The following is a 24,637-nucleotide window of genomic DNA, read 5'->3' as shown; positions in this document are numbered from 1 at the left end:
GCCACGATCTGTCTAATGCACGTGTCTCTTATCTCTGGGTATCACTCTTCTACAGTATCATGCCAGAACACACATTTTTAACTCATGTTATTGGCACAGTCTTGGCTACTTTTTGGTCATCTCCCCTCCCCCTGTTTTTAAAGTTCTCTGCTTTTATTCATTTTCTTCCTCAGGGCTCTAAGAAGTTCATATCTGGATTCATGAGGGTCATGGTCTAGAAAAACAGCTAACGCAAAGTAATATGAAATGTATAGTATCTGTATGGCTATGTGTGATGTGGCTTAGTCAGATACTTTCTTTGTATCAGTCTATGAAGATGCTGAGGGGTCCGGAGCATCTTTCTGAGGAGGAGAGATTGAGAGAGCTGGGTCTGTTCAGCCTGGAGAAGAGAAGCTGAGAGGGGATCTCATCAATGTTTATAAATATCTCAAGGTGGGTGTCAGGAGGATGGACCAGACTCTGTTCAGTGGTGCCCAATGACAGGATGAGGGGCAACGGGCACAGACTGAAGCACAGGAGGTTCCATCTGAATATGAGGAGAAACTTCTTTCCTTTGAGGTGCCAGGGCCCTGGAACAGGCTGCCCAGAGAGGTTGTGGAGTCTCCTTCTCTGGAGACATTCAAACCCACCTGGACACATTCCTGTGTGATCTGCTCTGGTGACCCTGCTGTAGCAGGTGGGTTGGACTGGATGATCTCCAGAGGTCCCTTCCAACCCCAACCACTCTGTGATTCTGTATTGATTAGTAATAATTTAGAAAGCATTAGTTATAAAAGAAACTGTCTAGGATTGCATCAGAAGCCATTGACAGCACTATGCAATACGCTTCATTTTTACAGCGCCTGTAGGATTTCAGAAAGCTTAGCAAGCACTACCTGAGTTACAACAGTTCTCAGACATTATTCACTGTTATAATCAGTTTTTGTTTCTCTACATCATCTTATTAATATCACTGCTGAGACTACTAACAAAAAATTGAAAAGTAAACTATATAAGCCCTAAACTAAGTGACTTTCCCAAGGTTACAAAGCAAGTTTGCAGCAAACATAAAAATAGTATCTATGAATACTGACTCCCCCTCAGAGTGCCAGACATCACAGATTGCAGCCTGATGTAGATACGTCCCACACGTAACATTGACAACTTACTCCTGTGTAAACACCGGCAGTCTGGTGAAGGTTCACAGTGGCATAACACTCGTCTTTTCTTCTACAGAAAATGGTAAATTTAGATACATCTCCCCTTTCTCTTTTGCAAAAGCAGCATCTGAGTATAACCAGTTTTAAATCAAAGTGCACACTATATGTCAATTTTGCTTGCCTGTTCTTATTATGCAGAAGAGTAAATGAAAGCTGTGTATAACAAGAGAAAAATAAATGGTTTGGACTATCCATTTTATTGAATTATAATCTGGTGGCTGGGATTAAGGTTTTTTGTGTACTGAACAAAAAACACAATACGTTTATTTCTTCTGTAAATACTTCAATACTGCTTCTGAAATCCCCGTAAAATATTCTGAAAATTCTGCCCCAAGTCTCTGCAACCCTTTAAAGTTCCTACGTAATAATAGGAGTTTTGCTTTTAAACTATTCATGAATGTTTTCATACTATTTATCAATAAAACCTTTTTTTTTTAAGAAAAATCTCTGCTTAGTTCTTAGTCCCACTGCATCGGTTGGTACCTTCTATGCATCCACAGTGGAACAGCTCTGGCTGGAGCCAGGAATACGGGCTCTTTTCTTAACAGGAGAGGAAAAGGATATTGTTAATAACAATTACACTTTTCTCTTATCACTTAGTCGTAACATCAGACAAGTTCTTAACAATCTGGATGCACAGAAATTCTCCCATTTCTGTTTATCTTTACAGCAAATTTTGGTTTTGAGACAACCATTTTCATTTGACTATTATAAAACTTAAGTAGCATAAGCAGCAATTCTTATTATTCATTTACAGTTTTTTCAATGCATGCTGATAAAAACCTACCAGGCAATTATGTAAATTGACAGAAGCAACTTTGTCTTTAGTGTATAAATTAGTGTTTCCTTCATATGACTTATTAACATTTGCCTTGTGTGGAACTGTGTGTTATCATATCACCCTTTGTTTCCTTTGTTTACCTGTTAACAGGTAATTTACAACCTAATCCGTGATTTTCAGTAAACTTAAAATTTTGAAGTGGGGCCCAAAAGATCACCATATTCTCTGTTTTGTGTCCTATCTGTCCATAGCACTCACAAAATATCTGGCGGTAAAGGCAGTATGTTTGTATGTAAACTCTAGTCTGCATCTTAGGAACTTCTGCAATGCTCAGAATTACTGTTGACCAACTGTGCTACACCAGAGCCATCAAGGGCTCAGAGATTCCCTCGGCTTCCTCAGAAACAGGTGATTTTCAAACAAGAGGAGCCTGGCTCTTGGCTGAGCTTTTGGGCAATCCAGCAAGGTCAGTGGGATAAAAAACAACCACAACTGCGATGGCCAGAGAGAATCTTGTTCAATTCAGCATGTCCTATTGGGCACAGGATCTATCTCCTGTAGTGATTTGTGATTTGTGCTGTGACTCTCTCCCAGGGGGTCACAACCAGCTGTAGAGGTGACGCTGCACAAATATGAATCTGAAGAAAGAAAGTCAGTGACCATGTGCCTGTCAGGACTGTCACCTTCTGTCTGTTCAGTCTTATATGACTGCCGCTGCTCCTGTGCGTCTCACCAGTAATAAGAGGCAGTGCTGTGTCATCAGGTGACAAAGTACCATGAGGACACAGGCTGGGCAGGCAAGGAAGCAGCACTGTGTGCTACATTGCACTTCATGCCTTCCTTTTCCATCAGTGATAGCTGGCATAGCAAGAACAGCAAGTCTGGAGAGGGACAGAAAAACAGCACTGCGGATGGGGGAGATGAGACAGAATTTAGCCTAACAGCACTAGGAAAGTGATTGTCCCCCTGGACTGGGCACTGGTGAGGCCAAACCTCAAATCCTGGGGTCATTTTTGGGCCCCTCAGACAAGAAAGACCTTGAGGTGCTGGAGCGAGTTCAGAGAAGGGAAAAGAGCTGGGGAACAGGCTGGAGCACAAGTGTGATGGGAGCGGCTGAGGGACCTGGGGGGGTTCAGCTGGAGAACAGGAGCTGAGGGGAGACCTTCTGATCTCTGAACTGCCTGAAAGGAGGGTGGTGCATGGAATGAGTTGGTCTCTTTTCCCAAGTTACAAGTGACAGGACGAGAGGAAAGCTGTGCCTCAAGTTGCACCAGGGGAAGTGTAGATTGGACATTAGGAAAAATTTCTTCAAACAAAGGGTTGTGAAGCAGTGGAACAGGCTGCCCAGGGCAGTGGTGGAGTCACCATCCCTGGAGGTGTTTAAAAGACATGTAGATAAGACACGGTTTAGTGCCAGTGTTAGGTTATGGTTGGACTTGATGATCTTGAGGGTCTCTTCCAACCTAAATCATTTTATGATTCTATAATCTGCCTAAGTACACCCATTTTCCTGTAACGTGGCTTCTCAGAAGACATGAGGCACAGAAGGGAAGCAGTGCTGCTCCCATTCCCTGTCACCCCTGGCCTGCCTTATTACTTCACTTACAAGAACACAATTTCATTTCTACTTGTGTTTGTCAGCACTGAAATCTCCATATTAGCCCATGGAGTCTTTTCCATAGTTTAATCCTGAAAACTCTGTGCTACTCCTTCTATTTCAGTTGAATCATGTTACTTGTCTTAATCATCAAAACCCATCATTTTCCATTCAGTAGGAGGCAGGGATCTGCGAGTAACATGCTGGTGATAGTGGCCTTGTCTACTACTTGTCAAGGATGAACGTGCTCACTTGAAAATCTTTAAAATCTTTCCCCATGTTGCTCCCCGTAAATGTTCACAGAGTTCACAGCCCTTCTTCAAACACTCTTTATCAGATGCCATGGCAACTTCTTTCTGTGGTCACGTTTGCAGCTTACCAAGTGGATCTGCAGTTTATTAATGCTTTTACAAATAATGAAAACAAGGTCGCCAAGGAGAGAAACTAGCAGCTAACTGGTCAGTTTTGGTACAGAAGATGTGAATCCCTGTAAATCCAGCGCTACCCACCTGTGACCTTTTACAAGCTGTAGACATGCTGCTGGAGAATGGTGACAAGCTCTCCATGAAATAAAATGTATCCAAAATACATGTTAAGTGTTCAAGGAAAGGGAATGAAGGAAGTTGAGACATCATAGTAAAAACGGGACAGTGTCCCAATAAAAAGTGGATTTAGTTTGCTCATTTCTGGGACATTTAATTAATTAAGAAACAGGCAGATATGATCTATTCTGGAGACCGACGCTTACTTTAAAGCAGGAAATGAAAGCCATCATAAAAGCACCTTAGGTGAACAAAGTAAATGTTCCCCTGGACTCTAAAGGATTCCTCATTGTTCTACTCAAGAGCATCTTGTACATCTTAGCCTGGCTAAGTAAACTTACTTCTCCTTCAATCAAAAACTGTTTTCACACCAATCCATGGTGCAAGGAAGGCTGAAGCAACAGACCGTGATAAGACTGTGAATATCCATTTTCACATCTCAGATACTTCTTAAGCTCCCTGACCTATGAAGCTGCAGGGTGGCTGAGAAACCTACTTACGTCTTGAAAATGGTAAAAGTCTGAGTTGTAAACAACACAATGTGTGTGAAAAACATTATTTCAGATGAGATTCCTTGTATCTGTATTGTTCTTTATAAGAAATTAAAGCACGGCCTTAAGAGACTATAAAATGTAAGTCTATTTTACAATGCCAAACTGCAGCCATCTTTTAATACCACCTCTGAAGAAAAACCCAAAACATCTTGAGAGACACCAACCTCACTGACACCATAGCCAAGAACATCTGAAAGGTGAAAATGAACTGATTTTTAAACAGCAGTTGGATATTCACTCCCACCCCCAATACCTTGAACGTGCTGCTTCCACTGCAAGTGCGAGTAAGTTGCCTTCCCCGGTAGCAGCACATTGTGTTAGAGCTGCGAGACATCGCTGGGCTGCTGCTTGATCCCGAGTGGCCTTCACCTGAAGTGGAGGAGAAAAGCAACAAATTAAAACAAACTACAAGGTGAACTGGGAAGCCAAGTGTGTAAAACTTTCTGATTTCAAATATTAATTCTGTAGGCACTGAATTGTCACTTGTGAATATATGCCATACGTTTCAAAAGGATTAGAAGTAAAAAGGTGTGTCAGACCTTCAAATGTGTACAAGTTCATAAAATAACTCTAAAACCATTTAATGTACATTTCTACTAATTGTGAAAATGGGTGTTGGTTTCTGGTTCCATAACCCTGTCCCTTGACAGCACTTGACAAGCTGCAGCAAATATTCTGAGTGATTAAGTAATGTTACATGCTTATAGAGCAAAACATTACATAGCTATTCTCTATCTTATTTTCAGAAAATGTAAAGTTCTCAGTTTTGAAAGGTCAGGCATATTCACAAGACTATCTGAAAAACAATTATTAAAACCAAACGAATGTAACAAAAGCATTTTTGTTTGTATTCTAATACTGTGTTTCTTGGGATTTGCCATCAGCTGAAGCTGAACAGAAATCTGGCTTCTCCACTAAAGGCTACAGCAGATTCTCACAAATTCGAGGGTCAAGCTTCTGGCACGCCACCTTTACTCAAGTTCTATCTGCAAATACAAGAACTTTCATTTTTAAGAAGTTAGTTCCCACCTTATTAATCTTCTCGATCTGCTTGCTACGGACTGAAGTATTATCAATAGCCAGAACTTCGACTGTCTCCTCTTTTTCTAGTTGATGCTTGTTTACTCCAACAATTACTTCTGACCCTATTTCCAGTGGAAACACCAGAAACTCAGAATACATTTGCAAACTACTGTGAAAAGACACAATATTAACAGGACAAGAAATTTTTGAGCGTTATAATGCAGTGCTTTGCTTTGTAACTGTACAAATTTCAAATACTTGAATATTGTGTTTATAGGAAAGACTTAAGTCTGTATTTTCCATATTTTATGATGAGAGATGATTAGAATCATGAACATTCAACTCAGTGAATACTGGGCCAGAAAAAAAGATTTGAAATAGGACAATATTTATCTTACAAACTGATTAAGCGATGACTCACTAATATACATCAGCTATCTTTCTCTTTTTAAGTTTGCATAACTTAATCTTATGGAATTAAGCAGAAGTGCTGGTCTTCTGCACTGCTCTGCATTTCCTTTTTTTATTTACCAGATAAATAAGGAAGTGAAGTTCCTACCTAAAACTAGTCCATGTGAATAAAGACTAATTCATTGTGTTGGAAAACTTCACTTTAGCTTTCAACCAGTATGGACTTAACAACCCTTTTTATTTGCAGTGCCTGATAACATTGCTGTGAAGCAATGTGAAGTAATTTACTTTAGGAGAGAAAACACACAACTTTATTGATTATTCTTTATTCGTCTTAATTAAAGACCTGCTTTGAATTTTATCCTCCAAAAAGAGTTCATATCATTTCTTTGATGTTTGAATCATCCTTAGTTTCTGTTATTGGAATGCACAAAACAAACATTGGAACAGAGATACAAGCAGACATAAACACATCTCTACATATACTTACTATATGTGTTCGTATGTACACATATATGTGACAAAGAGCTGTATCATCCTCTAATCTGAGAGGACTGCTTTTTTTTTCTGGTCTTCAGGAAAAATGGGCAGTTCTGAAGCAAAACGAGGAATTTGGCCAGATCACTCAGTATTGCTGCCTGCAGGCAGTCATTTCAAATTCGGGAGCCACAGTTTAAAGATATTGCTCAGAACTCAAGCAACTAACTATTGTAGACACAAAATACTCCTTTAAAATAGTGTTTCTAGTGGCTTTGTCTAATCTAGTCTTAAATATGTCAAGGAAGACTGTTTTCATACTGGTACTGTACTTCACACATCCTGCGAAGCTTTCACTGACATTCAACTAAAATATTACCGTTTTATCACTATCTGCCTCTCCTAAAGTAAGAAGAAAAAATAAACAAAGAAAAAGTCTGTAAAAAACCTTTATAAAAAGGTACTGCATCTTCTATTTTCCCTTCTTTCGTCTCCCTGCTCCCTACCAGAGTCAATCCTGGCTTGTCTTCGGGCTGCGCACTCTTCAATACGAAGTTTGGGAATTCCCTCAGCAACAGCTTTGGCCATTCCACCCATTTCTTCTATCTCCTCAACCAGCTGAGAAATGAAGAGGATTGAGAAAATGAGTAGTAGCAACGTTCACAGAATGAATTTCGCACTTGTACTGCCATCCAAATTTTTATTATACCTTTATATACAATCCTGTGCCCTAGAAGTTTGTTTCCTACCTCCCTGTGTTTCTGAGTACAAGAGACATCTCAAACCAAAGACCATTTTTATTACCAAAACTCCATGAATTCATGTTCAAACAGTAACACCCATGGATGAAAAAGCTTAACATTTGAAACCTTGACTCTACACTGACTTCTGCCTGCCAATCAGCCCTTATGGTTGCATGTATACAAATAAATTGAAGAAAGTCAGGGTTGGTTCTCTGATCATGAAGACAAGTGGCGTGGAATGGGTCAGTTCTCACAGTGAATCACTGGGTTTAGCTGCAGGCTGGATGTGTAGATATATATCTTTATACAGGATCGCCACCGGTCAGACTACGGCTGCACAGTATTTTTCACATGCACGTAAAGACAGGCAGCTAAAAACATAATATAAAAAGGAAAATCTAATCCAATAGAAAATTTCTCCTAAATTCTGCTTAATACTAAAGTATAGCCAGACAATTGTCTGACTCCATGCTTGGTTTTTTATAACCCCCAGTTTTAAAGTCTCAAGCAGATCATCACAGACATGAGTAGGGATGTAACTAAGTAGGTTGGTTTGACTCTTCTGTTGAACTCTTCTTTTCTTACACATAAAACACAGATCCCAGCAACCTGGGAGCATTCAGAATCCAAGGGACTCTGCAGGGCCTGATTATTTGTTCCACACTGGGAAATTTCCCTTTTGAATGTAGTCTACTAGAAGGCTGAAGTCTCTCTAAATACACACTGTATTTTTGTAAAGTTCACTGACCAAGAAATCATAAATGTAATGTAATTCCCTCTTCAGCAGTTACCAACGTATCACACAGTCCTTTAAAGGACATTTCTCAAAACTCCTGTACCCAAAATTTTCCCACGAAACATAAAAGGTTATGCAAACTGACCTTTAAAGCGGCTTCATAGACATCATTGGTGAGGGACTCCATGAGGTAGGACCCCCCCCAGGGGTCTGCCACTTTAGGAATACCCGACTCCTCCTGAATTATGATCTGCGTGTTCCGAGCGATGCGAGCGCTCTTCACCGTAGGCAAACCCAAGGCTTCATCAAATGAATTTGTATGCAGAGATTGTGTACCGCCAAACACCGCCGCCATTGCTTCAATCGTAGTGCGGATGATGTTGTTAAAGGGATCCTGGAAGGAAAAAGAGAGATCTGAGGTTCTGTCATGGGGCTGACACAGGTCAGTCACACACATACTGTTGCAAGGAAATGAATGCAAGTTTCCCCATGGAAATACTGGAATCATAACAAAAGCTGAAAAAGAAAACAATCAATAATAAACATCCAATCAAACTGATACATCACTTATCAGTATCTCGGACAGATATCAATCCATAAAGGAAGTCAAAATTATCCGTGTATGAGTAAACTGGTCATGTTAACAAAGCAAAGTGGTGTTTCAAAGAAGTTAAGGAATCCAAGTTGGAGAGGATGGAACAGGAAGCCCTCATGTCCTCCATCCAGGGATTGCAGAAGTCTCGGAGCAGTGAAGAGCACATCTGGCACACATATTACTAGCCAAGATGTCTTTTGGAACTATTTTCATTAACGACAGCATTACACAAAGGCAGGAGTTACTGTTGAGATTTGCTGGTGGCATAAAACTGAAAGATCTCTGTGGGAGAACTGGGATATTAACCAAAACAAATGGGTAATCTGGAGTACTAGGTATAGAAATAGAGTCAATATTACACAACAGCCTTTACATCAACATTTTTACCTGCTCTTCTTGGACAGTTGAGTTGTACATACGTGCCTTTACATCCAAAGAAGACTTATGATCTCCAGGGGCTGACTTATGTTTTGAGACAAAGTGAAGATTCACTCATTGCATTTACTCATACAATTTGATTATTGAGGGGACTTAACAGTAGCTCAGATTGTATAGCTAATTCTTGATGTCCTTAGTCGGGATGAAATATATCCCAAGTAATTAAGAGCTACCAATGTAATATGATCTTCAAGAAGGGAAAAAGAATCATGAGAGCTGTGAATTAAATTATATTCCATGAAGAAATTGAATTAATATCACTGTCTTACAAGAACACAGTACTTCTACCCACACTGGAGTCCATTTCTGGTTCAAGTAATTAATTTAAAGAATTACAGAAAAATGTCATTTGGATGAGCAAGAATGCAAAACCTAATGGCAGGCCAAAGGAAAATATATTTGCCCTCTCAAACTTATAAGGAGTAAATACTGGGCACTGAGGGGCTATGTTAAGAAAAACGATGTTTAGACAGGAAAAAAGGGTTATGATCTGGCCAGAAATGTTTCTACACTGGACACTGGAAGATGACTGCTAATATTTTTGGTAATATTTTGCACTCATACAATACTTTTAATTGGAGGACCTGCAAAGGCTACTGTTAAAAAAATTCCTTTGTTTCAGTTTTACTGCATTCCTGTAATGTAAGTAAACATTACAACTGCTCTGAACAAAAGAATAAAACCAAGGCACAGAGTCAAATAACAATGGTTGCAATCACAACCTAAAAATAACTCATATTGCATGAAACTGATTGAGAGCAGGCCTTGGAATAAGAGCTAGAACCCAGCTCTGACCTCACTTGGGAAACTACACATGGAGTCCAGTGATTTATTTTCTTGCTGTGAAGTGATGTGTCTCAATAGAAAAAGCAGAAAAGTGCACCCAATTTCAAAAGAGCAGATGAGTTGTAACCTTTACTCTTTACTCTTCAGCAGTGAGAGTCTTTAATTACTTCCTTGGATGCTCAAATGAATCCTCAAGCCAGTGATCTTGAGAATAAGGTGCCTCTACCTCCTTATGCAGCTGCATTCTGAAAGGATAACTTACAGGACAAAACCAAGAGAGAGCTTCATCCTCTGAGTCCTGAATTAATATAGAATCATAAAATCATTTAGGTTGGAAAAAACCTCTGAGATCATCAAGTCTAATCATTAACCTCATACTGTCCAGTCCACCTCTAGATCATGTCCCTAAGAGCCTCATCTACACATCTTTTAAACACCTCCAGGGATGGTGACTCCACCACTTCCCTGGGCAGCCTGTTCCAATACCTGACAACTCTTTCCGGGAAGAAATTTTTCCTGATATCCAATCTGAACCTCCTCTGGCACAACTTATAAGCATCTCTCTGCAATTCTCTCTCTACTTAGCAGGTTTGGATCTTATTCTCAATTCAGTAACCACTAGACTGGGAGAGCACATGCTTAAGACTGATTTCAGAAAGAAAATGAAGCCAGACAATCAAAAGTTAGGCACTGAGATTCTGCCTGTCACCATACTGGAATCGCTCGTGAATACACTCTCAAGTCTAGAGTTTCTGCACTTTTACCCAAATGCTACATGTTAGTCCAGAATACTGAAGTATTTTGGGAAAGCAATGCTGCTGGCACTCAACAAGACTTCTTGTGCTACATAAGCAAAAGGATGTATCCCATGCTTGGGCATCCATTTGTCAGACTGAGGGCAAGACAGGTTGTTTCCTTCAGAAAGCTGCATCTTTACAAGGAAAAACAGCAGCCTCCTTTAAGATAAATACCATAAGAACATATTTAAATGAGGAAGTTCACGAGAGACCAATTTCTAACCTGCTCAGTGAGTGACCAGCCTGAAGTCTGACAATGAGCTCTCAGCAGAAGAGATTTGGGATCCTTGGGTTGAAACATTTTCTCGATCAGGTGAGCCCACAACCGCCTCCCAGCTCTCAGCTTAGCTATTTCCATGTAGAAGTTCATGCCAATTCCCCAGAAGAAGGAAAGCCTGCAATAAGAGTACATGAACAGGGTAAAACATTAAAGCATTCTACTAACTTTGTTTTATAGAATCATGGAAAATCATTTTGGTTGGAGGAGACCCTCAAGATCATCAAATCCAACCATAACCTAAGTCTGGCACTAAACCATGTCCCTAAGAACCTCATCTACATTTCTTTTAAACCCCTCCAGGGATGGTTTCAGTTAAGGAGAAGTCCTACAGCAATGTCTCTGATTAATTTACTTATACAGATATAACCCATATATAAGATGATGGGAACGTTCCTGGATACTGATGCCCGTTGCTACAGAATGATACACATCTATGCCAAAAAATTGACTTATCATCTAAACAAGGCGACTGTGGGCAAACTGCCAGCGACAATGGTCCCTGGAAGTGCTGAACTGTCCCCAGGGACTGTTTTGGGGAAGCCATAGGTCAAGCAGTGCTGCAGCAAGTCACTAATACAGACAATGTCACTCTTGTGCCAGGGAATGCTCCTGGACACAATCTTCTGGTATAGTGATGCTCACAAACTACTTATAATGAGAAGACACAACATATTATAAGCACGCTTTCATCCGTCTTCTGATAATTTTAATCAACATCCAAATCAAACATCAGTTCAAGACTGGATTGCACATTGGGGAACAGACCAATTGATCTACTTTTTCTTTTTATTGCTTCTATGATTTATAAATGTAAACACGGATAGTTGAAGTCAGTAAAACTCATTACACTAAAAATACATGTTTTTAACAGTGAATTAGTTACTGAAACAATTTGCCACAGGCTCTTACAGATTCTCTATCATCAGAGAGTCTGAAAATATGGCTGTATCTTATTCCCACATGATTTACTTTGGTTTTGTGACAGATCTTGGGAAAAGATGTTAATTCAGCTGATTCCTATAGTTTAACTATGCAACAGGCTACATGAAGCATGTCTTTGTTTTTTCAGACTCATTGTACAGTTAGGGAATCTGTAAACCAACTAGACCACTGAAATTGTGATTCTGCTCAGTTTATATACAAAAATACACTATTCAAAATGAACTGATATTCTTAGAAAATTTGCAATTGTATATTGAACTACTTAAACTTCCCCTTGTTAAGCATTTTTTCCCAAATATTTCAAAATAATACTAATGAAAAAAAATTTAAAAACTACAGCATAAAAGGACTACAAGAGCTCTTGCTGCATTCTGCAGTCCTGAAGCTACAACTGTATCAGATATAACAGCTTAAGGACCCTCTTTCTGACCCAGAGACCAACTGTCACACCAGAGCTTGGCAATGCTTGGCCTTGCCCATAAGCGTTATTCAGTTTATTAGCCCAGATGTGGTCTAAGCTTCTGTTAGAACAGGTATTTGCCTGCTGCTGAAGCTGTGTAACAAAAACAAAACCTACCTGCAATGTGAGCACTGCCAATATTGCTTGTATGTGTAAAAATACTGAATTGGATACTAAACTCCAGAGGTTTTACCAAAAGCGAGTTTTATACTTGCAAATTTCTTTAGCTCACCGTGGTGCAAATTCATCAATGGTAAGGCCGGCTTTAAGTCCAGTTCTGCAGTACTCCAAGCCATCTGCTATAGTATAAGCTAATTCCAGAATGGCATCAGCTCCTGCCTCTTGCATATGGTACCCGCTGATCGAAATGGAATTAAATTTTGGCATATACTGTGAGAATAAAGACAACAGTGTACAAGAGCAGATAGGGCTGGAGATCAGATCATTATTCTGTCAACATTCACAAATAATCCATTCTCTGTGACTGTGAACACAACCCATCTCTATCAAATGGTGTTTGCCGATATTTACTTCACATGCTTTTTACCTTTTGCTTAAACTATCACCCACCGTAAGTCTCTTCCTCAATTACCGGCTGTGCTCCACCTCTCCAATGAAAATATAATAAAGAAAACAACTGGAAGTACTGAACTTCCAGTCACCAGTTCAGGACTTCACTCCTTTCATTATCTGTGTCTCATACTTAATTTCGCAGCAGAAGTCCTTCAATACTTCTTACCCCTTCGCTCCTGCTTACAACTGTATATTGCTTCTTAACTATGCAGCTTCTTACTTTCTATGCAAAGAACAGCCTCTCTGTTCCTTATCTCCAAGCTTCCTGATGTCTTTCCAGGCTCAGGCTCATAATCTGACTTTAATTGGGACAGACTTAAAAATAATAAATTTATCACAGTATCACAGTATGTTTGGGATTGGAAGGGACCTCAAAAGATCATCTAGTATGCCATAAATGACTCAGGATCATAACTTCTCCTCCTGGCCCTTTCCGCAACCACATCACTCTTCACTACAACAGATCTTTCCATCTTCTACTTTGTTCTCTAAAGTGCCTCATAAATAGTTAACTACATATAATAACAGAAGTAAATAGATTTAAACAATGAATACCTTTGAGGTGTACTGGAAGATGTCAGCAATAATCCGCATGGATGGTTCTGGGGGGAAAATGTACGTATTTCGGACCATGAACTCCTTCAGGATGTCATTTTGGATTGTCCCTGTCAGCTTGGCCTGAGGCACTCCCTGTTCTTCTCCGGTTACAATGAATGTGGCCAACACGGGAATAACTGCCCCGTTCATCGTCATCGAAACGGACATTTTCTCTAAAGGAATTCCATCAAAAAGGATTTTCGTGTCTTCCACTGTATCAATGGCAACTCCAGCCATTCCAACGTCTCCTCGAACTCGCGGATTGTCTGAATCATAACCACGATGGGTGGCTAAATCAAAAGCAACAGACAATCCCTGCTGGCCAGCTAAATGGAAAACAAAGAACCCAAAACACAACCAAAAAACAAACAAAAACAAAAAACAAGAAGAGAGAGGCAGAAGTGTTAAACAGACTTGCATCAAACTGGATCTAAATTTATTGATTTTATTTTACATCACCCAGGCTTGGATGACAAATGAATTTTTTACGTTAGATTGTTCGCTCGCTAAACTTTTCCATGGTTTTCTGGTCTTAAAGTTTATATGAAAAATCCTTTAATTGAGAAAAAAATATTGTAGTCCTTCAAGCTCAGCCACATAATCATCTTACAATGTGTTCCAAATTAATGAATAACAGTTTAGCCACAAATGTGCATAGACAGACAGTATCAGGGCTTATATACAGAAATTCTACTTAGCTCAGCTGGAAACAGAAGTACGATAAACTACGTCACATTACCTTCTCTTTATCACAGATTAAACACATGCACACACTTCTAAAGTGAAATGATGTATTACTGTTACAAATCTGCAACAACAGAACATTATTCATATTAATCAGGGAATAGAACAGTGAGAGCTCTTGACAGACCTGTTGCTCCAACTCAAAAGCAGTAGCTGAAACTCTGCTAAGCCCAACATTCACCCTCTGACCAGTACGGCTGTTTATGAAGCAACTGTTATCTACTGCATTTGAAAATCTGCTTCTCGACATCAGCAGAGCTCTAAATTGTCAGATATGAGCTGTCGCCTTTGATCTAAAAAGTTAGGTGTTAGCTCTGAAGCACTATGATAAAAATCTAAGTTTCTGCCTACATTCAAATAACAGAAATTTAAACAACTGAGAACTGAAAATTAATTCCTTTTCCGCACTCCTCTAATTACAGAGAGATTTTAATTGAATTATTAAAAATGCTCTACAAATAACTAGGTCGGATTCAGAACTTATGCTAAATAATCCAATATTAATACAACTATTAACACAAGACAGAAAAAAATACAATATCACAATGTGAAAACTTGAAAGATGAAAAAGTCCTGGCAGCAAATATTCTCAAGTACCTGAGCAGCACTACCAGCTGCCCCAAGTGTTAACACTTCTGTTTCAGTAGCAACACCCACCAGTAAGACAAGATATTCAGAACAATCTTTCCATTGAAATGTCTGTTTGCAAACCTCCAATACCCTGTATTTATAATTTCTTAATTTACTGAACGTTTTATACATGGAAATAATCAAGAATACTAATATTGCTTCATATTAGTGAACTATGATAGGGTTAAGAGGTAAAAATCCTCAAACAACTCTCTACTGCCCTAAACAGTGATGTTTTGAGTAGGAGTGACTGCAAAATGATCCGTTGTTTTGACTGGTAAGGTTATAATTAGCTTCAAACAATTGCTAAGAGGTAACGCTGGTGTAAAACTAACGTTTCAGTCTATCAGTAACAACTTCTTAATAATGGCTTTACAATGCCTAACTCAATAATACATTATGATGACACACTAGCTATTAGCTAAACAAACTGCTGAAAAGCACAATACTCCACAGAAATATTGGGAAAACCGCTCTCAAAAAAGGAAAATACTGATACTTCAAGGAACGTGGCTTTCCTGATACACCATGAATGACATTACTCATATGTACTTACATTATTTCATTTAAAATTTACAATATGAGATGGAAACATAAAATGTGAGAATGCACTAATACCAGAGGTTTAGCTAAGTGACAAAGTTCAACAGGTTTTCACTACAATCTTCTCTTGTGGTCACAAAATGATGGTTGGATCCTGGGATGCAGCCAAATTTTGTCTAAGTGTCAAGGCAGAATAAGTAAAAATAGCATTTAATGTATTCATTTTTCCATCTCACTAGCAAAATGAAGCAAAGGCAGTTTCAGGAATGATCCAGTTTTCCAGTAGTAAAGAAAGAGAGGGCCAATGGGAAGAGCCTATTAGAAATCAAAACTCAGAAGGCAGAATTTGCCATGGAATTCACCATAGGAATGTTCCCCATTGTTTTGCACCGGAATGTCATTCCCCAAATCAGCTGTCTTACCTTTAATGTTGTCTTTGTAGAACTTGTTGCTCTCCTCCACCGTACTGAAGCCAGCATACTGGCGGATAGTCCACGGCCTGTATGTGTACATGGTTGGGTAGGGTCCTCGAGTGAAAGGTTTCACCCCCGGCAGCTCCTCAGGAAGGTCTTCTGTGTCCCTTTTGGAGTACAAGGGCTTGACGTCGATCCCCTCTGGGGTGTGCCAGACTAAATCCTTTGGATTCTTGCCTTTCAGCTGCTTTTCCGCAAGTGCAGCCCACTCGGGGTGCAGAGGTTGCCTGTGCAGCAGACGTCTCATGAGCTGGCAAGCTGGATTTTGAGCCAGGCACGTGCAGCGGTGGGGCCGCAGGCGCAGGAGAGCGTCCTTGGCTCTCAGCATTTTTGTTCCACTGGTTGGTGTGTATAGGGTAAGCTGAAGAAAATAAAAACACATATTTTGTATCATCATATTAATGCAAGATGGGAGAAGTGAGCACGGAGAGGTTACGCAATTTGCTAAAGCCAAAATGATTACTCTTGGGAAAAACAGAAGTTTATTTACTAACTTACTAACTTACTCACTTGACAGACACCCCTTCACCTTGCCTTTCAACTGGACAATGTATAAGCTTTCCTTTAGCTAAGGAAAACATTCCTGCAGCTTATCTGCATCCACATATGAAATGTGTAACCTATATCAGTCCCTAAGCAGCACCATCATTTATCCATCACTGAAAAGCCAGTGTCATGCATGAAGATGGCATGTCTGGCTACCTTCTCACCTTCCCATCTCTCTCTCATCTACTAATTCTTTAATATCAAAGAGGGACCTTCAACATCAAAGAGACATGCTGAGGAAGTGGACTGTCAGAAAAACACTGGCATTGTAGACTGCGGAGAAGGTGGCTTGGGCTGGATGAAAATCAGAGCTACAGCTGGATGAAAATCAAAGCTACACGAAGAAAGAAAGAAGGAAAAAAATGCAGTATGCAAGAACACAAAGGTAATACAAGTTGCAAAGCTCATCTCACAATGCATGAGATTGAGATGGTGGATAAGTTCTGTAACTCCTGAAAGCTGTAAGCTCTTCTGCGCCTGTTCTCTGTACCTTAACCTTACATTTCCTCCCCAAGCAAAAACATTTACAGCTTGGGCTCAAAGGCAAATCACCTCTTCTCTGCCTCATCTCCTTCTCATCTTCCTGGAAACACATGCTTCCCTGATGCCTTTATGAGGAAGTCTGCATAAAACTGGAAAGCATCTCTATCAGTGTCACGGTGCTGAAGCAACACACACCACACAAGTGCTTAGTAATATATATGCTACATGTGGTATACATATAATTTCATGAGAGCAAAAGCACATCAGAGGAGCACTCAGTTCCTGCAGAATCACAGAATGTCCTGACTTGGAAGGACCCACAAGGATCATCGAGTCCAACTCCTGTCCCTGCACAGGACAACCCCACAGTTCACACCATGTGTCTGAGGACACTGTCCAGTCTCTTCTTGAACACTGTCAGGCTTGGGGCCGTGACACCTCCCTGGGGAGCCTGTTCCAGTGTCCAGCACCCTCTGGGTGAAGAACCTTTTCCTCATGCCCAACCTGAACCTCCCCTGGCACATCTTCCTGCCATTCCCTCGGGTTCTGTCAGTGTCCACCAGAGAGAAGAGCTCAGCCCTGTCCCTCCTCCTCCCCTTGTGAGGAAGCTGTAGCCACCATGAGCTCTCCCCTCAGTCTTCTCCAGGCTGAACAAACCAAGTGACTTCAGCCGCTTCTCATGCGGCTTCCCCTCCAAACCCTTCACCAACTTCATGTCCATATTTTGGACACTCTCCAGCAGCTTTATCTCCTTTTTATCCCCCCCTTCTGCACCTCTCCCACCCCTCAACCCACAGCACCCACCGCCGGAGAGGCGCAGGGACCAGAAGGCACCGCTCACCCTGTCGGATCCAGCACGTCCCGCCCCCAACACACCCCCTCAGCGGCCAATAGGGACGGGGAGTCACTACTATAAGGTCTGTTCCGGACGGTCGCGGCCCTGTCCGCCCGAGGGCCGAGAGTGCTGGGCGGGCTACAGGCTCAGAACGGACCCCGAGCCCACCGCCCTCCTGTACCTGCTGTCGGACCCTCCGCCGTCGCCCGCACGCCAGCGCGCATGCGCACAGAGCCGCCCCGGAACCGGCAGTGCGCATGTGCACGGGAGCGCGGTTAAAACGGCTTGTTAACGGCTCTGCGATCCGACGGGGAATCGGTGGGAGCGTTGAGAAGGCGCCGGGACGGTGAGTCTCGGGGCGAGATGAGCTGCTGGGAGGCTTTGTGGAGGTTCCCGCTGTGTTATCCGGCAGCAGCGGGGAGCGGGAGTTTGGGGGTTTCGGGGAGGTGGGCTCTGAAGACTACAACTCCCAGCATGCCTTTCGCTCGGTGGGCCCGTGTGGCAGCGGTGTCGGGCAGCGTTGCATGCCGGGAGTTGTAGTCCGCACCTCCAGTCCGAGTACGCTGCAAATTCTGTCCTACAAAATTAGTAGTTTTTGGGGAGCGGCAGGGCTTATTTACGTGGTTACGGTCGTAAATGTCGTCTGGCAAGCCATGATGGGGTCTCTGCTGTAGCATAGAGGGGCTTGGTCTCTTCTCCGAAGTAACAAGCGAGAGGAGGAGAGGAAATGGGCTCAAGTTGCACCAGGAGAGGTTGAGAATCACACAGAATCACAAAATGTTAGGGTTTGGAAGGGACCTCGAAAGATCATCTAGTCCAATCCCCCTGCTGGAGCAGGCTGGATATTAGGAAACATTTATTCATGCAAAGCATTGTCAGGCATTGGAACAGGCTGCCCGGGCAAGTGATGGAGTCACCATCCCTGGAGGGGTTTAAAAGATACATAGATGAAGTTCTTAGGAATGTGGTTTAGTGCCAGAATTAGGCTAATGGTTTGACTCGATGATCTTAAAGATGATCTTTTCCAACCAAAATGATTCCACGATTCGAAGATGTGGCCAGAGGGGATGAAAGAAAAACTGAATACATCTGAGTTGTTGTGCTTAGAAAAATGGTGGCTAGTGGGCTATAATAGTTCCTCTCTTCTGTGTGACTTCTTTTTCCTCCGTCTCTTTAGTGAGCAGGAAAAGAAACTACAGGTAAAGACTTCAGCAAGGAACATTGTGTTTAGGTACGAGGGTAGAAAGTTCTGGTAATAGCATAATTGTATTAGAAAGAAAGAACTTCTACCGTTGGAGGCTTTTAAGAACAAATTAGACTGTTCTCATTTCCTTTACTCTTGCATTTTCATTGCTGCTCTTTCGCATGCAGACATGCCAGCTTTTAAATTTAGAAAGAAATGTTGAACACGCTAAGACATCTCTACAAGGTAAGTGGTGATGCTTTTTTAGTGGTCCTGCACTTAGATAAATACAAAAGATTTAGGCTTTGGGTTAGAAAATATGCAGATATTGGGCTCATTTAGCACGTTTTGCCATTGTTTTGCTTGTTAGTGTGTGTTTTGTACTGTATGAATTCTAATTGGATATTAATTTTGCTTTCGTTTCTGCCTGTTCTGTCTGGTTTACAGATAATGAAACACCGCCACACACCTTCCAGTAAAATGGGGAAGACCACTGGTGGGAAATCAGCAAAAAAAGCTTTGAAATCACAAAATCAACCAGGGCCTTCCAGCAAAAAAAAGGGAAGAGATGGAGAAGGAAGAAAACAAGTTCAAAAAATAAAGGTAATTGTTATTTTGGATCAAACAAGTTAGAGAAATAGCTAAAAGGAAAAAAAGGCATTTTTGCCTGGTTTCTTTGTGGAATTTATAGAAAATAGTCTTCTCAAGGAAATGTCCAGTGCAAACAGATATTTTTAGAGCTGTTTTGAACCTTATCTGCTCCCTGGTTTCCAGGATTCCTCGTTGCATGCTGCTATGCCTGTGACAAGTAGAGGAAAGCGTTGCTTGCTGATTAATAAAAAGGCAAGCTGGCTGTGCAGTTTTGAGGACTGCACAGCATCTGTTTGAACAGTGATAAAATCAGAGTTCATGCAGCTCTGGTGACATTTATTCAGTCCTGGAAAATATAATCAAATCATCTCAGGATTGACCATGGCAGCTTTCTGTTGGAGGGAGCTTGCTTACCCACTTAACTCATGAGCAACATGATCTCAAGATGCAGCTGGAGAGCCAAACATTTCTTATTTCATGACCTCATTCTTTGAATGGGAGGAACTAAGAAGGGTGAATTGCTTTCCTTAACTTGCTTGAGATGATTCACTGTTTCACAGTTCAAAAAGCCTTTTTTCATGGTCAAAGGATGTCAAGCACTGAAGTGCATTCACAGTGTTGTTGTAGCAGGTTGCTAGTAGTAAATGAACGGTTGCACAGCAGAAGATGTTTCAGAATTACTGTACTTGCTGTAAATTTTTCTTTTCGGCAGGTCGCTCAAACAGTCAAAAGGAAAGCAACGGAAGATGAGGACTATTCTGCTGCAGGTGGGATTCCATTATTTCCTTGTTTGTCTTGTGCAAATAAAAAAATAAGGTAAAAAAACCTGCTGCTTTGAAATCATTGATGGCTGAGATGTCACAGACATCAGGCTGAATGGGGCTCTGAGCAACCTGATTTGGGTGAAGATGTCCCTGCTCATAGCAGGGGCTGGACTGGATGACCTTCAAAGGTCCCTTCCAATGGAAACTATTCTATGATTCCATGTTACTGAAATAAGTTTCAAAGTTTCTTTCTGAACAATAACAGTGACTATTTGCAGCACAGTCTTAGCCAGTGTGCATTCAAGTTGTATGTGCTGCGTATGCGTGTGTTAATCACATGCTTTTGTTTGCAAGTAGTGTTCTTCTCTTGTAAAATTCCACCACAAGCACCAAGAACGCTTCAACTTTCACTTTACAGGTTGTTGTCTTTTCTGTTAACCTTCTATCGTAAGATTGGCACGTGTTATATTGAACATACAAATGAGATGAAGCCCCTGCTGCATTGAGTTTCTCACATATATTCCCACTCTTTCTAAATTTAATTCTGGGTTTTTTCACTTGTATCACCAATGATTTTGGGAAAGTATCTACTTAGAGTGAAACTGCTATAAGAAAAAAACCTTTTCTAGTTGGTGCTTTTTGAACAACTTAGGACTTGCAAATAATAACTACCACCTAATGTGGACAGATATATTGTAATAGTTTTGTGACATGGAAAACCTTAATTGTTACACCTTTGACTACAATGTGACTAAATTGAGTCATAAAGCTGTTTATCCAGGTTTGACAAATTACTTACTTTCATTCTTTTTCCTTAGTGTTAACAGGAGAAAAAGGTCTTTCGAAAAAGATTGCACTAACCAGCACTAAAATAGAATCTTGGCAGAGTCTCTCAGAGAGCAGCAGGCGGTTTCTGGAAACTGTAATGGATTCAGTAATACTGTAAGTGCCAAATATCCTGGTGGCTCTTCTCTCTCTTTCCACAAGGAATAAAGTAAAAATCATAACATTGCTTGAACTGGAAAAGCTTTGGTGCTTTTTTGAGCAGTATGGCTGGCTGTGTATATTTTGCCCAGTATAATAAAACACTTTCTATCTGAAGTTGGAGATTTTTCAGCTAGAGAAGTTCTGGCTATGTTTACTTGGCTTGATGTGTTCTCTGTGCTTGCAGGCTTTGTGATGAAAATTCTGCCTTTGTTTTCTCTCCAGATCTATTTTGTGCCAACAAAGTGGGAGAAACTATGATGTTCAGAAACACCTTAATTTGCTGAAAGAAAGGTAAGAAATTATAATTAAAAAAAAAAAAAGAGGGAGAGAAGGGAATTTAATTCACCGAGTTGTTTTCTACCATACTTACAGAATTGCTTCTGGGAGGAATCACATTTAGAACACCTTGAAAGGGAGAGTTGATGCAAAATCAAGGAGGGAAATATCTTGATGGAACGTTGATTGAAGTGGGCAAGCAAGAGTTGTTGAAAAACCTACTTTAGCTACTGTATGAGTAACAGAACCCAAAGGGATTCTTAGAGCTCCTGGGGTCATCTTTGTACTCTTTATACCAGGTTTACATTTGTGGGCAGCTGTTTATTTTGTTATGATTTTGTGATATTGATGGAAGCAGTTATAGCTAAATTTTCTTTAGTGCTAACTCATTTTCTAACTGTTGCAGTTACTTAAGAGAATTGAAATTTAGTGTAACTTGTAGCCTTTTAATGTCATTATGGGAGTAATTATGTATGCTTGAGTGTCTGAGAGTTCTTGTGTGATTCGGTATACTGGGCTCTTCCTAATATAGAGCCTGAGCCTGTATGTTGCTTTCTTTATTCTTACAGTACCTCAACATTCAAACATGGGGGCTGTTTTTTTAATTTATTTTTGTCTTTTTTTAATGTTTAGTTTGTGATGTGTTGGGTCTAATTTCTGAGTTGACAAGCTCCTGAAATCACATCTGTTACACATGGAAATTGTGGTAATTTGGTGCATCTAACAGACAGATCCAACTTGGAAGAATTCAAGGCTTCCTCAGAATCAGAAGGACCTTTGAGAGCAGATTAAAACTCTTCCTCTGGCCTAAAACTATATGTCATATTTCACAAAAGCATATACTAGTTTAACTAAAATGATTTAGTGTGGAAGCAGTTAAAAATGCTGCTTTTAGAACTCAGTTTTACTTTGAGGAGCAGAAAGGTCAGAACTGGGAAAATATTAATGTCAGATTATGTTCAGGAAGCATACAGGACAACAGGATAGATGCCACACAACATCAGTTTAATAGTGAATGTTAGAATGGTGGGTTTTCTTGTTCTTGGATCCTTCTTTCGATGCCTGTTCCACATGATTTCTGGATCACAATTCAATACAGCTATTTTTCCTGTCTGGATCCATTTGCAACAACTGGGCTAAAATGACTTCAGCTTTTCCCCTGAGAATTCATTAGTCAGTTTTCTTTTTTGTTTTGCAAAGAACTCCAAACAAGTCATGATTTCCTTTTTTCTGTAATAAAGGGTGCTGAGATTTTTCAAGACTTTAAAGGTGCCTCAAGGGAAGCTGAGCAACCTGAAGAACGTCCTGAGGCTTCAAATGGCAGAGAAGCAAATGCTTGAGAGAAATGAAGAGATTTTGGTACAACTGAAGGTATGAAAGGCAGGGAAGTGAAGAAGATATTAATATCATACCTGTCTGCTGCTGCTCAGTGTTCTGTCACTTTTTAGTAGATATATTGCTGGCTATGTCTGTGTTGTGGTGGAGTTGTCCATTGTTTGGCATTGTCACCCACCTTTGCTACAAAGCAGTGTCTCTTTTTTGGTTGGTTTTTCAGTGACTCAGCTGATGCCGATCATCAGTATCTTATATGCAAAAGTCTCGCCATCTCTAAAGTAAATTTTATTCTGGTTTTGTCTTAGGAAGAAATAAAGGAAGCTGAGAGATCAGCAGAACACATTGAAGAAACTACGCAGCAACTGCAGTACAAAATCCAGCAGCTCAAGAACGAGTTAGAAGAAGATGAAAAAAAGGCCAGGAAGGTATTTCCAATAGATGTTTGAGAAGTTTCGTTTCCACAAGTAGGATGATGCCAGCCAGTTGTTTTCCTACTTGCGCGCCTGATGTTTGGTTTCGGATTTTTATTGTTTTCTTTTCCACCTTGTAGATATTTCAGGTAGACGGCAGCGGAGTTCTCCACCTTCCAGAACTCCCCAAGCGCAGTTTACAGGCACCCACTTTGCAGGTGAGCATGGAATATATTTTCAGAGACACCTTGGCTATGAGGAGGACGGCAACAGAATGTTCTTTTATCACTTAATGTCTGCCAGAGAGGGCAATTTTAGAAATATCTAAAAGTTTTCTCTTTTTTGTCTTATTTTCATTGAAAACTATATGCTTGCATTTAAAAAAACAACAAAACCCTAGAAAACGTGCCATTTAAAGGATCACCTGTCTTTTCCTAGAAACTCTGTGGTCATAGGGAATGCATAATCATTTCTGAAATATATCTCTCTGTAATTAATATCAGGAAGACTGTCTCATTCTGTGCCTTTGAGTATTGTTTTACTTTTGGCTGTACTTGGGTACAGCTGAGCTGCGTGAAAGCGAAATTTCAGTTGGACTCAATGAAAGCTGGTTTTTATTTGTTGTCTGTTACTCCTTCTTTTTAGGAAGAAATTCTGAAGATAAAAAATCAGAAAGGTCTTTTAAAGGATATGAACACTATTCAGCAGTCAGCTGACTTGAAGAACATGTTAACCCTTATTGAAAAGACCTATGAGAAGGTGGACTTGCTTTGAGAAATCAAAAATATGGAGTCTCCTTTGAAGCAAGAAAACCTATTCCAGCACACTGTGTTAATGTAAAGTAGCAGGATGCTGATCATGGAAACTGTTTTCTTCCTAAATGGCTTTACTGTAGTGACTGCTGTATTCCTGTTAAAACATTTTCTGTAAATATTGCTATATAAATCTGTAGATGTATTCTGGGACTCTAGTGAGTTAAATGATCAATCAAGGTCTTTTTGGACCTGCGATTACTTATAATTATGATGTATAGCCTTAGGAGAAGGGAGGGGGATGGATTCTGGCTTTATTTATGCATTTTTATAGAATAAGGTGACCTGTTTTGTTATATTTAGACTTTCATATCACATTTGTAAATTGGTGAAGGCAGTATGTCTTACCAAACTAACTTTTGTTTTGGAGTTAAACCCTTTTTAAACCTTAAGCATATTTTTACTATGTGTTTATCTAATGCTCAGTTGCAAATCTCCTGTTCAGCTTTCTTACTGTTTTTCAATAAAAACCTCCATGGCAGGAAATTGAATAA

At 40.4% G+C, this 24,637-nt stretch overlaps 2 protein-coding genes across 5 annotated transcripts in view; one reads left to right on the top strand and one right to left on the bottom strand.

Moving 5' to 3' along the window:
* MMUT (methylmalonyl-CoA mutase) overlaps positions 1-18,130 on the bottom strand; it is a 24,022-nt gene extending 5,892 nt beyond the window's left edge. The window contains exons 1-9 of one of the 3 annotated variants that reach the window (XM_005507403.4): positions 17,967-18,130; positions 15,871-16,282; positions 13,490-13,857; positions 12,594-12,751; positions 10,903-11,074; positions 8,209-8,457; positions 7,091-7,202; positions 5,703-5,818; positions 4,927-5,042 (exon numbers count right to left, since the gene is read on the bottom strand). In XM_005507403.4, the coding sequence (XP_005507460.1) occupies positions 4,927-5,042; positions 5,703-5,818; positions 7,091-7,202; positions 8,209-8,457; positions 10,903-11,074; positions 12,594-12,751; positions 13,490-13,857; positions 15,871-16,282; positions 17,967-18,044 (1,781 nt within the window). In that variant the 5' untranslated portion in view covers positions 18,045-18,130. Of the gene's footprint in view, positions 1-4,926; positions 5,043-5,702; positions 5,819-7,090; positions 7,203-8,208; positions 8,458-10,902; positions 11,075-12,593; positions 12,752-13,489; positions 13,858-15,870; positions 16,283-17,754 lie in introns of all 3 variants that reach the window. The other 2 variants (XM_005507404.4, XM_005507405.4) reach the window with 2 other exon arrangements.
* Positions 17,897-24,637, top strand: CENPQ (centromere protein Q). 2 transcript variants are annotated; one of them, XM_021294403.2, is made up of 9 exons: positions 17,897-18,131; positions 19,416-19,571; positions 20,269-20,326; positions 21,142-21,265; positions 21,533-21,601; positions 22,828-22,957; positions 23,227-23,346; positions 23,472-23,549; positions 23,977-24,637. In XM_021294403.2, exons 2-9 carry the CDS (start codon positions 19,419-19,421, stop codon positions 24,103-24,105), a joined length of 861 nt encoding a protein of 286 aa, XP_021150078.2. In that variant the 5' UTR covers positions 17,897-18,131; positions 19,416-19,418; the 3' UTR covers positions 24,106-24,637. The 2 variants fall into 2 exon arrangements, with proteins under 2 accessions (XP_021150078.2, XP_021150079.2); XM_021294404.2 differs by having other exon boundaries at positions 17,898-18,131; positions 20,272-20,326.

Source organism: Columba livia, chromosome 3, assembly GCF_036013475.1.
Source record: "Columba livia isolate bColLiv1 breed racing homer chromosome 3, bColLiv1.pat.W.v2, whole genome shotgun sequence".
NCBI lineage: Eukaryota > Metazoa > Chordata > Aves > Columbiformes > Columbidae > Columba > Columba livia.
This window is presented reverse-complemented; position numbering and strand designations above follow the sequence as displayed.